The sequence below is a fragment of the Hemiscyllium ocellatum genome, chromosome 9 (genome assembly GCF_020745735.1).
Source record: "Hemiscyllium ocellatum isolate sHemOce1 chromosome 9, sHemOce1.pat.X.cur, whole genome shotgun sequence".
Classification (NCBI taxonomy): Eukaryota; Metazoa; Chordata; class Chondrichthyes; order Orectolobiformes; family Hemiscylliidae; genus Hemiscyllium; species Hemiscyllium ocellatum.
Window position 1 is genome coordinate 112,620,852 of NC_083409.1, and position 14,256 is coordinate 112,635,107.

Below are 14,256 nucleotides of genomic sequence, written 5' to 3' on the forward strand. Positions count from 1 at the left end.
GGAGGAGACTGTGGTTGGTAGGAGCTGGTCAGTCTTGTGATCGTGTTGATGGTGAGTGCCTGAAAGGGCCAGCAGGAGGAGATATTCTGGAGACGAGCCTGCCGAGTTGCAATGTTAACTCTGCCTCCCTGCAGACACTGCAAGGCCTTTTGAGCTTTTCCAGCACTTTCTGCTTTTACTTCAGGAGTGATTGGGGCAGGTGACCAAATGTTTGGCCAAAAAGGTGGATCTCAAGCAGGGCCTAAAGAAAGAGAGAGTGAGAGAGAGAGAGTGAGACAGAGACAAAGAGGGAGAGGGAGCGTGAGAGAGGGAGAGAGTGTGTGTGAGAGAGAGAGTGAGAGAGAGTTAGAGAGAGAGAGAGAGAGAGAGACAGAGACAGAGAGGGAGCATGTGAGAGGGAGAGTGTGTGTGAGAAAGTGTGTGTGAGAGAGCAAGAGAGAGTGTGTGAGAGAGAGTGAGAGAAAGAGAGAGTGTGAGAGAGTGTGAGAGAGAGAGTGTGAGAGAGAGAGACAGAGCGAGAGACACTGAGAGTGTGCGAGAGAGACAGAGGGACAGGTGGAAAGGTTGAGGAAAGGAAACCGGGAGCTTGGGGTCCAGACAGCTGAAAATACAGCCACCAGTGGTGAAGCAGTTGAAGTTGGGATGTGTGAGGGACTAGACTTCATGAGAGGAAGAAATCACGGAGAATTGTGGAGCTGTGGGAGGTTACATTGATAGCGAGGGGCAAGGCTGTAATTCCTCAGCCAAGCTAACAAAACACCAAACATTTCTGCTTGTATTTCAGACATCCCTCTCCCCGCTAGGCTAGAGGATGGTGGCATTCCGAGCTGAAAATGTGTTGCTGGAAAAGCGCAGCAGTCAGGTAGCATCCAAGGAGCAGGAGATTCGACGTTTTGGGCATAAGCCCTTCTTCAGGAGAAGCCCTGATGAAGGGCTTATGCCCGAAACGTCGAAGCTCCTGTTCCTTGGATGCTGCCTGACTGCTGCGCTTTTCCAGCAACACATTTTCAGCTCTGATCTCCAGCATCTGCAGTCCTCACTTTCTCCTAGAGCAACCCCTGAGTGCCAGACCAATGAATCTAGTTATTTAGTTGTATAGAAATTTATGTATTGCTGAAATAATGGTGTTTATTTTTTATCAGGACATGTTGTAGGAAATACCAAAATAAACAACATCCATACTTTATGAGAGTTGAGTATTGGTTGGCTGATCTGTATAGGTGCTGCCATACTGAATTCACCACTTAATGGCGACTGACGATTAACTACGATCCAGTTTTTGTGTCACATTTAAAAACAACTTGGCTATCAGGACACAGAACTTCAACATTTGTCAATGATACTAAACTGGGAGAAGATGCAAACAATGAGCAAGGTGAAACCCTTTGTCAGAGATGTAGCAGTGAGCCCAGACTCAGGAGTCACAGGCAAAGGAGACAAGGCAGGATATTTCAGGCTCAGTTGAAGAGAACTGTCTTCATGAAGACTGGGAGCCTGTAGAATTCTCTATCACGGCAGTTGGTGCCAAAAGACTGAGTGTTTTCGAAAAGAGTTAGAAACAGGTCTTAGGGCTCAAGGGAGAAAGCAGGAACAGGGGACTGAGTTGGGTGTTCAGCCCTGATCATACTGAACAGTGCAGCAGGCTTCAAAGGCCGTATGGCCTACTCCTGCTCCTGTTTTCTCAGTCGCATGTCTCAAGACTTTGATCGGCTGCAAGTTCCCCTCTGAGCCACACGTATCTCGCATGAAAATATATCACCATGACTTCACCATCATTGGGTCAAAATCCAGGAACTCCCTCCCTAATGGCAGTCTGAGAGCCCCTCCCCCACAGCGGTCCAAGAAAGGGTCTCAGCACCATCTTCTCCCAGGACAATTAGTAAGGACCCAGCCAATGATGTCCGCGTGAAAGAAATAGAACAAACTGGCTCAACCACAACTTAATAAAAACCAAAAGGACTGCGGTTACTGTAAATCAGAAACAAAAACAGAAATCGCTGGAAAAGCACAGCAAGTCCATTAGTGTCTGTGGAGAGAAATCAGAGTTAATGTTTTGGGTCTGGTGACCCTTCCTCAGAACGAAGACCAGGAAATTCGATGTTTCGGGCATAAACCCTTCATCAGGAATTCTGATGAAGGGCTTATGCCCGAAACGTCGAATTTCCTGTTCCTTGGATGCTGCCTGACCTGCTGCGCTTTTCCAGCAACACATTTTCAGCTCTGATCTCCAGCATCTGCAGACCTCACTTTCTCCTCAGAACGAAGACCATAAGCTGCAGGAGCAGAATTAGGCCATTCGGCCCATTGAGTCTGCTCTGTCATTCGACCATAGCTGATGTGTTTCTCAATCCCATTCTCCTGCCATCTCTCCTGCTATAGAGTCATAGAGATGTACAGCACAGAAACAGACCCTTCGGTCCAACTCGTCCATGCCGAGATACATCTTCCCCATGTCCACTCCATCCAGGCCCCTCAATATTCGGGTTCAATCAGATGCCCCCCTCATCCTTCTAAACTCCATCAAGTGACAGATCGAGAGCCCTCAACTGATCCTTCATCCCCAGGATCATTCTTATATACCCGCTCCCCCACAATGCCAGGACATCCTTCCTGAGAGACAGGGCCCAATCCTGCTCACAAGGAGGATCGGGAGGTTCCTGTATATCCAGCTTTGAGAGCGGTGGCACGTTTTGAGGGAATGATTAGCAAAGCTAATGGGATCTTAAAGACTTCACAAATAGCAGGAATCTGTTTAAAGGTCCACTCAAGACCCAACTAGAACTTGTGTCCACACCTTAGGAAGAATCCATTCCGCTTGGAAAGAGTCAAGGGGTTGAATGGCCTCTTTGTGTACGGTCATGCCCCTAATCATTGACTCGTAGACTGTGACCTCTGCTCAGAGAAGCTGCATGGTCAGGGAGTGGCTGTCCCTGCTTCCCTCGGACACACAGCCTCCCCTCTCCAGTGACATTGTCACAGACACCAGTATCACCCTCTCACCCCCCACATTCAAACAGCTCGGAGTCAGCGTCCTTACCCTGACAGGGAGATCTTCCGTTTCCCAGAGGAACATCGCTGCCTCTCCTCCGACACGTCAGGGTCCACACTGTCGGCACTGGCTCCCAAGTGCAGACCCCCAGCTCCCGCACTGGGAATGGGATTCTCGGCTTTGGTTCCTGGATTGGGAAAGACGGAATCTGCCCTGGGACTGGGATTGGGACTGGGAATGGGGGAGTCTTCCCTGGGATTGGGACTGGGAATGGGGGAGTCTTCCCTGGGACTGGGATTGGGACTGGGATTGGGGGAGTCTGCCCTGGGATTGGGAATGGGGGAGTCTGCCCTGGGACTGGGATTGGGAATGGGGGAGTCTGCCTTGAGACTGGGAATGGGGGAGTCTTCCCTGGGACTGGGATTGGGACTGGGAATGAGGGATTCTGCCTTGGGAATGGGACTGGGATTGGGAATGGGGGAGTCTGCCTTGAGACTGGGAATGGGGGAGTCTTCCCTGGGACTGGGATTGGGAATGGGAATGGGGGAATCTGCCCTGGGACTGGGATTGGGATTGGGAAGGGGAGAGTCTCTGACTCCGGGAAGGGGATGGGAAGACAGTGGCGTGGCCCCGGGATTGGGAATGGGATCGGGATTGGGAATGGGATCGGGATTGGGAATGGGATCGGGATTGGGAATGTCTCCCCGTGGGCCCGGGCCCGGGCTGCGAGCGGCTGCAGGAAGCGGGGAGCCGGGGCCCAGGGCCCGGGCACTGACCCTGTCCCCACCCCCGGGGTCTCTCTCCCCACCCCCGGGGTCTCTCCCCCCACCCTGGGGAAGCGGCTCCATGCGGTTCTCGCTCTAAGCTCCGCCCCCTCCCACTTCCGGGTTCGAGCCGGCGCTTCCGGATACAACAACAACTGACACCGAGACACCCCCTCACCCAGATCCACCCCACCCTGACCCCCCTCACCCTGACCCCTCTCACCCTGACCCCTCTCACCCTGACCCCTCTCACCCTGACCCCCCTCATCTCGACCCCCCGTCAACCCGACCCTCACTCACTGTGAGCCCCCCTCACCCTGGCCCCTTCACCCTGACCCCCCTCACCCTGACCCCCCTCACCCTGACCCCCTCACCCTGACCCCTCTCACCCTGACCCCCATACCTTTCCCCCCTCCCCTCACCCCGACGCCCTTATCCTGACCCCCTCACCCTGATCCACAGCACCCTGACCCCCTCACCCGACTTCCATGCCCCGACACTCCCTCACCCTGACCCCCCCGCACACCGACCCCCCTCACCCCCATCACCCCGACACCCCCTTCACCCTGACCCCCTCACTCTGTCACCCCAACCTGACCCCCCGTCACCTTGACCCCCCTCACCCCAAACCCCCGTCACCCTGACCCTCCCTCACCCGACCCCCTCACCCCGACGCCCCCCTCACCCCGACCTCCCCTCACTCCGACCTCCCCTCACTCTGACCCTCCCTCACCCGACCCCCTCACCCCGACGCCCCCCTCACCCCGCCCCCCCCTCACCCCGACCTCCCCTCACTCCGACCTCCCCTCACTCTGACCCCTCTCACATCGACCCCTCTCACCCTGACCCCCCTTTCACCCCAAAACCCCTCACGCTGGCCTCCCCCTCACCCCGACCTCCCCCTCACGCTGGCCTCCCCCTCACCCCGACCTCCCCTCACTCCGACCCACCTCACCCTGACCCTGACACCCCCTCACCCTGACTCCCCCTCACCCTGACTCCCCTCACCCCAACCCCTGTCACCCCGCTCCCCACCTCCCCTTGAGAAGGTGGGGGTGAGCTGCCTTCTTGAACCGCTGCAGGTAGACCCACAATGTCTTTAGGGAGGGAATTCCAGGATTCTGACCCAGCAACAGTGAAAGAAAGGGGATATATTTCTAAGTCAGGATGGTGAGTGGTTTGGAGGGGAATATGCAGGGGGTGGTGTTCCCATGTATCTGCTGCCCCTGTCCTTCCAGACGGAAATGGTCACAGATTTGGAAGGGGCTGTCTGAGGATCTTGGTGAATTTCTGCAGTGCATCTTGTAGATGATACACACTGCTGCTACTGAGAATTGGGGGGGTTGAGGGAGTGGATGTTTGTGGATGTGGTGCCAGTCAAGCGGGGGCTGCTTTGTCCTGGATGGTGTAAAGCTTCTAGACTGTTGTTGTAGCTGCCCCCATCACACTCCTGTCTTGTCCCTTGTAGATGGTGGACAGGCTTTGGGGAGTCAGGAGGGGAGTTACTCGCTGCAGGATTTCCAGCCTCTGATCTGCTCTTGTAGCCACTGTGTTTATGTGGTGAGTCCAATTGAGTTTCTGGTCAATGATTGTCTCTTGGACATGGTCATAGTCTGGCATTCATGTGGTATGAATGTTACTTGCCATTTGTCAGTCCAAGCCTGCATATTGTCCAGAACTTGCTACATTTGAACATGGACTGCTTCAGTACCAGGAGTGGTGATTGGTGCTGAACATTGTGTAATCATTGGTGACCATTCCTACTTCTAACCTTATGATGGAGGGAAGGTCATTGATGAAGCAGCTGAAGATGATTGGGCCTCGGATACTATCCTGAGGAGCTCCTGCAGAGATGTCCTGGAGTTGAGGTGAGTATTTGTCTTAAACCATTTGTAGTTTAAATTGTACATATTAGAAATCCATTTTAGTTTTCTTGCTGGTCTTGTTGATGTTGAGTGTGTTAGAATAAATGGAATTCTTTTTCTGGTCTTGATGAAATCTGGTGTGAATTGATTTGGTCCTGAGTAGCAGTTAATCATGTACGTTTATTTTCGAGTGTTCTCATCAGATTTTATAGATTTTGGAACAACCTGTGCACCAGAGTGGCACAATTGGTTCAATCTTCTCAATTACATCATGGCATACTCAATGATGTTTACACCCCTCTGTAATTTCCTGCAGATTTGTCCCTCCACATCCTTCCGTTTTGATGGGGATCTATATGTCCTTATTTCGATTAAATTTCCAAACCTTCCTCAGTCTCCAGTCGTTGAGCCTTTAGCTCTGAGAATACTTTATGTTGATCTTGTTTCTGGTCAGTGAGAAGTCCGTACCTCATTTTTATTCTTAGCAAAGATGAAACTCAAGTCAACGTATCCACTTCATTCTCCAATTAATGTGAATTATAGTTCCACAGAAACAAAAACAGAAGTTTCTGGAAAAGGTCAGCAGATCTGGCAGCATCTGTGGCGAGAAAACAGAGTTAAGAATGTTCCTGAAGCTGGGGTAGTCCAGAACAAGGGAGTCACAGTCGAAGAATAAGGGGTAATCCATTTGGGATTGAGATGAGGAAGAATTTCATCACTCAGAGAGTTGTGAACCTGTGGTATTCTCTCCCACAGGAAGCTGTTGGGACCAGTTCATTAGATAGATTCAAGAGGGAGCTGGATGTGGTCCTTGCAGCTAAAGGGATCAAGAGGTATGGGGACAATGGGATACTGAGATCACATGATCAGCCATGATCATATTGAATGGCCTACTCCTGCATCAATTTTCTATGTCAATGATTCGGGTCCAGTGACCCTTCCTCAGAACTGATCGTAGCTAGAAAAATGTTGTTTTTTATGCAGAACATATGGTGGGGGAGGGGGAAGGACTAAATGGTAGGTGGGGATAGAACCCAGTGAGAGAGAGAGAGAACAGTTGGACAGACAAAGGAGTGGAGAACAGTTGCCTGGGAGAATGAATGGCTGCTAAAGGGGACCATTCGTGGCTAACAATGGATAGTGTATCATAGCAGGCCATGTGATAACAAGGCCTGGTGTATGGGGGTCAGGGTAAGGACATGGGAGAAGGTGTCTCCAGCACTAAAATTAGTGAATTTGATATTGAGTCCTGAAGGCTGCAGGGTCCCCAAGTGGAAACCCACTGCAGCAACTCTGAGACAGGGCACAGGGTGGGGTATTGACGTGGCAGGCGACTGGAAGCTCAGGGTCTTTCTTGCGGATAGAATGTAGGTGTCCTGCAAAGTAGTCACCCAGTTTACGTTCATTACCCCAATGTAAACGAGACCACATTGTGTGCAGCAAATGTGTTGGACTAGATTGTGAGAAGTGCAGGTAAAGTGCTGCTTCACCTGGAAGGTGTGTTTGGGCTCTTCCTTTCCCTTCCCTCACTGTCACTGGGTCAAGATTCTGGAATTCCCTCTCTAAGGGCATTGTGGGTCTATCTGCAGCACATGGACTGCAGCGGTTCAGGAAGGCAGCTCATCCCTGAGCTCCTGGCCCCCACCACCTCATCTCACCCCACCTCGCTCCTTACCCCTACCACTGCCCGCACTCTCCCTTTCACCACTACCCCCCCCACCCCATCCCAGCACTCTCTGCTGCCCCCCAATAATCTCACCTCCTTGGTTTGTTTGATGTTGTCACCGTGGTAACCATTCTGATGGCTGTATGTGGCGAGCAGAATTACAGGAATAGTCACTCAGCCCTGGTGGTGTTTGTTCAGAAACAACCCTATGTTTAAATATGTCAAACTGAGTTGTGACATTTTATTGTTTTATTTTCCTTTTTGAGTTTCTATAATCGGCTTGTTTGTAATATCTAATTTGAAGGTTAAATGACCAAATTGTTTCAATCACTCCTTTGTTCAGCTGTCACAAGAGGGGTCTTTAATGGGATATAACCCCCCTCCAAATTACTCTAATATTGTGTATGCAGAACCCACTCAGTTACACAATGAACAGTATTTATTTCTCATTCAGATGCACATATAGTGGATAAATATGTCTGTGGTTTATGTATTCCAGCTGAGAGTTCATCTTTTTATTGTCTGCTTTCTCGGGTTGTGATCTCCAAACCCCACAACCACTTCCATCCAGAAGGACAAGGGGCAGCAGATACATGGGAACGCCACCCCCTGCAAGTTCCCCTCTAAGCCCATCAACATTCTGACTTTGAAATATATCACTGTTCATTGAAACCAACTGTATAAAATAATGCAAAAGTTCAAACACAGTTCCATATCATAGAATCCTGACAGCATGGAAACAGGCCATTTGGCCCAACAAGTCCACACCACCCCTCCAAAGTGCATCCAACCCAAACCCACCCCCTTACACTTCCCATGGCAAATGCAACTAATCCATACATCCCTGGACACAAGGGGAAATTGAGCATGGCCAGTCCACCCTAACTTGCACAAGCTCCATACAGATAGTCACCCAAGGCTGGAATTAAATCCAGCTCCCTGGTGCTGTGAGATAGCAGTGCTAACCACTGAGCCACCGTGCCGCGCACACCCATCATGCTCAGTATAGTTTGCCATTTAGCCATGCCAACACTATGCTGCACTCTACGCTTGTTGTGACCATTGTCATAGATTCATACAGCGCAGGAAAGGCCCTTCGGCCAAGTGGGTCTGCACCAACATAACTACCACTAAAGGCAAGCTAACCCCAATTTCCTGCACTTGCTCCTTATCCTTGAATGTTATGATATTTGAAGTGTTCATCCAAATATTGTTTAAATGTTGCAAGGTTTCCGGCCTCCGCTACCTTTCCAGGCAATGTATTCCTGATTCCCGCCACCTGCTGAGTGAAAAAGCTTTTCCCAGATCCCCTGTGAATCATCTGCTCTTACTCTAAAACTATGCCTTCTTGTGATTAACCCGTCAACCAAGGGGAACAGCTGCTCTCTATTCACCCTGTCCATATCCCTCATATTCCTATACACCTCAATACATTCCCCCTCAGTCTTCTCAGCTCTAAAAACAATCCAAGCCTCTCTAGTTTCTCCTTATAGCTCAATTTCTCCATCCCAGGCAACGCCTTGATGAATCTCCACTGTAACCCCTCCAGTACTATCACATCCTTCCTGTAGTGGGGTGACCGGAACTGCATGTACTCCAGCTGTGGACTGACCAACACTCCATACAACTCCAACATTACCGCCTTGCTCTCATACTCTATGCCATGGACAGGGAGAGCCTTTTTCCTGGGATGGTGACGGCGAGCACGAGGGGACATAGCTTTAAATTGAGGGGTGATAGATATAGAACAGATGTCAGAGGTAGGAGAAAGTGAGGGCTGGAGATCAGAGTTGAGAATGTGGTGCTGGAAAAGCACAGCTGGTCAGGCAGCATCCAAGGAGCAGGAGAACCGACGTTTCAGGCATAAGCCTGATGAAGGGCCAATGCCCAAAACATTGTTTCTTCTGCTCCTCGCATGTTGCCTGACCGGCTGTGCTTTTCCAGCACCACATTCTTGACTCAGATGTCAGAGGTAGTTTCTTTACTCAGAATGTAATAGAAGCATGGAACACACTGCTTGCAACAGTAGTAGACTTGCCAACTTCAAAGGCATTTAAATGGTCATTGGATAGACATATGGATGATAATGGAATAGTGTGGGTTAGATGGGCTTCAGATTGGTTTCACAGATTGGCACAACATCGAGGGCCGAAGGGCCTGTACTGCGCCGTAATGTTCCAAGTTCTATGCTTGACAATTGATGAAAGCAAGCCCCATATGCCTTCTTAACTATCCTATTCCCGTGCCCTGGTTACTTCAGGGATCTGTGAATAATTACCCAAGACCCGTGTGTTCCTCTGAGCTACCCAGTATCCTGCCATTTATTATTAAATACTCCCTTGTTTCTTCTTCCAAAGTGCATCACCTCACACTTATCAGGGTTAAATACCATCTGCCACTAGTCTATCCATCTGACCAACCCATCTCTAGCTTTCTGTAACCTACAACCATCTGCAACCATTCCCCCAACATTTTCATCTGTATTATTAATGTAAATGACACACAGTAAGGGTCCTGGTGATGATCCTTGGGGTACACTGGCCTCTGGTTGCTCCAACAGCCTTTTATCACCACCCTTTGTGTCCTGTTACTGAGCCAGTTTCTGATCCACCTCACCAAGTTTTCCACAATTCCATGTGCTTTAACCTTCTCAATCTGTCTCGCATGTGGAACCTTGTTAAAATATTTGCTAAAATCCAAATAAACTACATCATCTGAACTTCCCTCATCCACACTCTTGATCACATTTTCAAAAACTTTGAGCAAATTTGTTAAGCATGGCCTCCCTCTGACAAAGCCAAGCTGACTATCCCTAATTAACCCATGTCTTTCCAAATGGGTGTTAATTCACTCCTTCAGAATTCTCTCTAATAGTTTCCCTCCCACTGATGGGAGACTCTCTGGTTTGTAATTTCCTGGCTCATTTCTACCAGCCCTCTTAAAAAGTAGAGCCACATGAGCCGTCCTCCCGTCCCCTGGCATTGGCCAAAGAGGAATTAAAACGTTGTGTCAGAGCTGCTGCAGTTCCCTGTCTCACCTCCCATAGCAGCCTGGGATGCAATTCATCTGGACCATGGGATTTGTCTTTTTTAAAGCCCGACAGAGCCTTCAGTATCTCCCCATTTCCTACATCAAACCGTGCAAATTCCTGATAGTCCCTTTTCCTGAATTCCATACCTACATTCTCCTTTTCCAGAGTGAAGACTGAAAAGCAGTAATCATTCAACACCCTTCCAATATTCTGTAACTTCACACATGGATTGCCCCTTTGGTTCCTAATGGGCCCTACACTTTTCCAGGTTAACCTGTTCCCTTTAATGGATTTATAAAATTGTAAGTTCCTTGGTAGTATAGTGGTTAGTATCCCCGCCTGCACGCAGGAGACCGGGGTTCAATTCCCCACCGGGGAGAACAACTGTATTTAGGATGGCACGGAGGCTCAGTGGTTAGCACTGCTGCCTCACAGCACCAGGGTCCCAGGTTCGATTCCAGCTCGGTTAACTGTCTGCGTGGAGTTTGCACATTCTCCCTGTGTTTGCGTGGGTTTCCTCCGGGTGCTCCGGTTTCCTCCCTCAGTCCAAAGATGTGCAGGTCAAACGTATGGGCCCCAGCTGTGCCTGTCTCTTTGTTGACTACGTAGAACAGTCGATCTTCTGTAATTACCCCGGCACCACTCCCCACCTCTTCCTCCGCTGTATCGGCGCCACCTTGTGCTCCCTCGAGGAGGTTGAACAGTTCATCAACTTCAGCAACACATTCCACCCTGACCTTAAATTTATCTGCCTGAAACGTCGGATCTCCTGTTCCTTGGATGATGCCTGACCTGCTGCGCTTTTCCAGCAACACATTTTCAGCTCTGAGTTCCAGCATCTGCAGTCCTCACTTTCTCCTCATCTCTACTGCCCTTTTGAACAAGGGCACAACATTTGCAATCCTCCAGTCTTCAGGTATTAAACCTGTAGACAATGACGACTCAAATATCAAAGCCAAAGGCTCTGCTATCTCCTCCCTAGTTCCCCAGAGAATCCTCAGATAAATCAAGCCCAGGAGACTTGTCTACTTTCGCATAAACCAAATCATCCACTGACATTTCTGCCACCTCCAAACGGACCCCACTGCCAGGGATATATTTCCCTCCCCACCCCTTTCTGCCTTCCGCAAAGCATCAACCACCTGTGTCCAAGGCTCTGGTCTGATCGAGAGCGATGCCCACGCCTGACTGTGTTGGGAGCCCCTGACTGAGGAATGCCCACCCTCCAAACAGAATGTGCAGTGTGGGTGGTGTATAGGGCATTGGCAAAGGGGATAATTCCAATTTTCTGTCGAAAGAGGTCAAGCATGTTCAGAAATGATGAAAAACAAAATTGAAAATGCCTCCCTGGTGCTAGCATCAAGGATGTTACTGAATGGCTGCAGGGCATCCTGTAAGGGGAGGGTGATGGGTTAGAGGTCGTTGGTACACGGTGGTACCAAGGGTATGGGCATTTCCTAAAGAAAGGAAAATGATTGAGGAACCAAATGGAGTTTAATGTGGAAAAGTGTGAGCTGATTCACTTTGGAAGGAGGCACAGGAATATAGAATACTGAGCTCATGGTAAGATTCTTTGGAGTGTAAGTGAGCAGGGAGATCTTGGTGTCCATGCACATAAATCCCTGAAAGTTTCCACCCAGGTTGATTAGGGTTGTTAGGAAGGCATATGGTGTGTTAGCTTTTATTGGGAGAGGGATTGAGCTTGGGAGCCATAACGTCATGTTGCAGCTGTACAAAACTCTGGTGCAGCTGCACTTAGAGTACTGTGTACAGTTCTGGTCGCTGCATTATAGGAAGGAAGCTTTGGAAAGGATTCAGAGGCAATTTGCCAGGATGTTGCCTGGTATGGAGGGAAGGTCTTTTGAGGAAAGGCTGAGGGACTTGAAGCTGTTGTCGTTAGAGAGAAGGTTGAGAGATGACTTCATTGAGACACGCAAGATAATCAGAGGCTTAGTGGGATAGTGAGAGCCTTTTTCTTCAGATGGTGATGGCTAACACAAGGAGACATAGCTTCTAATTGAGGGCTGATAGATACAGGATAGATGTCAGAGGTAGTTCCTTTACTCAGAGAGTAGTAGGGGCATGGAACGCCCTGCCTGCAACGTAATAGACTTGCCAACTTTAAGGGCATTTAAATAGGCATTGGATAGACATATGGATGAAAATGAAATAGTGTAGGTTAGAAAGGCTTCAGATTGGTTTCACAGGGCGGCGCAACATCAAAGGCTGAAGGGTCTGTACTGAGTTGGAATGTTCTATGTTCTGTGTTCAATGTATCTAGTTTTGAGCGTTCGGATTGAGAATTCGTTTCCTCTGACTTTTCTTACTCCCCCCCCTCATAACCCCTGGTTTCATGTGTTTGCGTAAGTGTGTGTATGTGAGCGAGTCCATATGCATAAGTGAATATGCATGTATATCTCTGTGTATGTGTATTTGTTTTTGCGTGTGCGTGTGAGAGAGTATGTGTGCAAGAGTACATGTGCATATATGTGTGAGTGCGTATATGTATGTGTGTGAAAGTGTGTGAGTGAATGAGTGCATGTGTGTTTGTACTTGAGTGAGAGCGTGTGAACGTTTGTGTGCGAATGTCATAAAGGGTAACGTTTAAGTTACATAAGTTAGAAATCCGATATTTTTATTGTTGTTAAATTCAGTGTGTTACATACATAGAACATAGAACAATACAGCGCAGAACAGGCCCTTCGGCTCTCGATGTTGCGCCGACCTGTGAACTAACCTAAGCCCATCCCCCTACACTATCCCATCATCATCCATGTGTGTATCCAAGGATTGATTAAATGGCCCTAATGTGGCTGAGTTAATTACACTGACAGGTAGGGCATTCCACACCCTTATCACTCCCTGAATAAAGAACCTGCCTCTGACATCCGATCTTAAATCTATCACCTCTCAATTTGCAGCAATGCCCCCTCATACAAGCAGATTTCATCATCTTCAGAAAAAGACTCCCACTGTCTACCCTATCTAATCCTCTGTTCATCTTGTATGTCTCTATCAAATCCCCTCTGAGCCTTCTTCTTTCCAATGATAAGAGACCCAGGTCTCTTAGCCTATTCTCATAAGACCTTCCCTCCAGACCAGGCAACATCCTAGTAAATCTCCCCTGCACCTTTTCCATGCTTCCACATCCTTCCTGTAATGGAGCGACCAGAACTGTATGCAGTATTCCAAGTGTGGCCACACCTGCGTTTTGTATAGATGCAGCATGACATCATGGCTCTGGAACTCAATCCCTCTACGAATGAAACCTAACACACCGTATGTCTTCTTAACAGCACTATCCACCTGGGTGGCAACTTCCAGGGATGCACGTACGTGAACACCAAGATTCTCTGCACATCCATGCTACCAAGAATCTTTCCATTGACCCAGTACTCTGCCTTCCTGTTATTCTTCCCAAAGTGAACCACCTCACATTTATCAACATTGAACTCCATTTGCCACCTCTCAGCCCAATTCTGCAGTTTATCCAAGTCCCCCTGCAACCTACAACTTTCTTCCACACTGTCCACTACTCCACCAACTTTAATATCATCTGCAAACTAACTAACCCATCCACCTATGCCTGCGTCTACGTCATTTATAAAAATGACAAACAGCAGTGGTCCCAAAACAGATCCTTGTGGTACATCACTAGTAACCGGACTCCAGGCTGAATATTTTCCATCAACCATCACTCGCTGCCTTCTTCCAGAAAGCCAGTTTCTAATCCAAACTGCTAAATCCCCCTCAATTCCATGCCTCTGCATTTTCTCCATCAGCCTATCATGTGGATCCTTATTAAAAGCTTTACTGAAGTCCATGTATAACACGTCAACTGCCCTACCCTCATCTACATGCTTAGTCACCTTCTCAAAAATTCAATGAGGTTTGTGAGACATGACCTGCCCTTGACCAAACCATGTTGACTATTTCCAATC

The 14,256-nt window shown here is 49.0% G+C and overlaps 1 protein-coding gene across 1 annotated transcript in view; it reads right to left on the bottom strand.

The window, feature by feature from the left end:
• The window catches only part of znhit6 (zinc finger HIT-type containing 6), a 40,984-nt gene extending 37,126 nt beyond the window's left edge, over positions 1-3,858 (bottom strand). Inside the window, exon 1 of the mRNA XM_060830027.1 lies at positions 3,038-3,858. Coding sequence (XP_060686010.1) covers positions 3,038-3,837 — 800 coding nt within the window. The 5' untranslated portion in view covers positions 3,838-3,858. The remainder of the gene's footprint in view (positions 1-3,037) is intronic.
• Between the last annotated feature and the right edge of the window lie 10,398 nt (positions 3,859-14,256).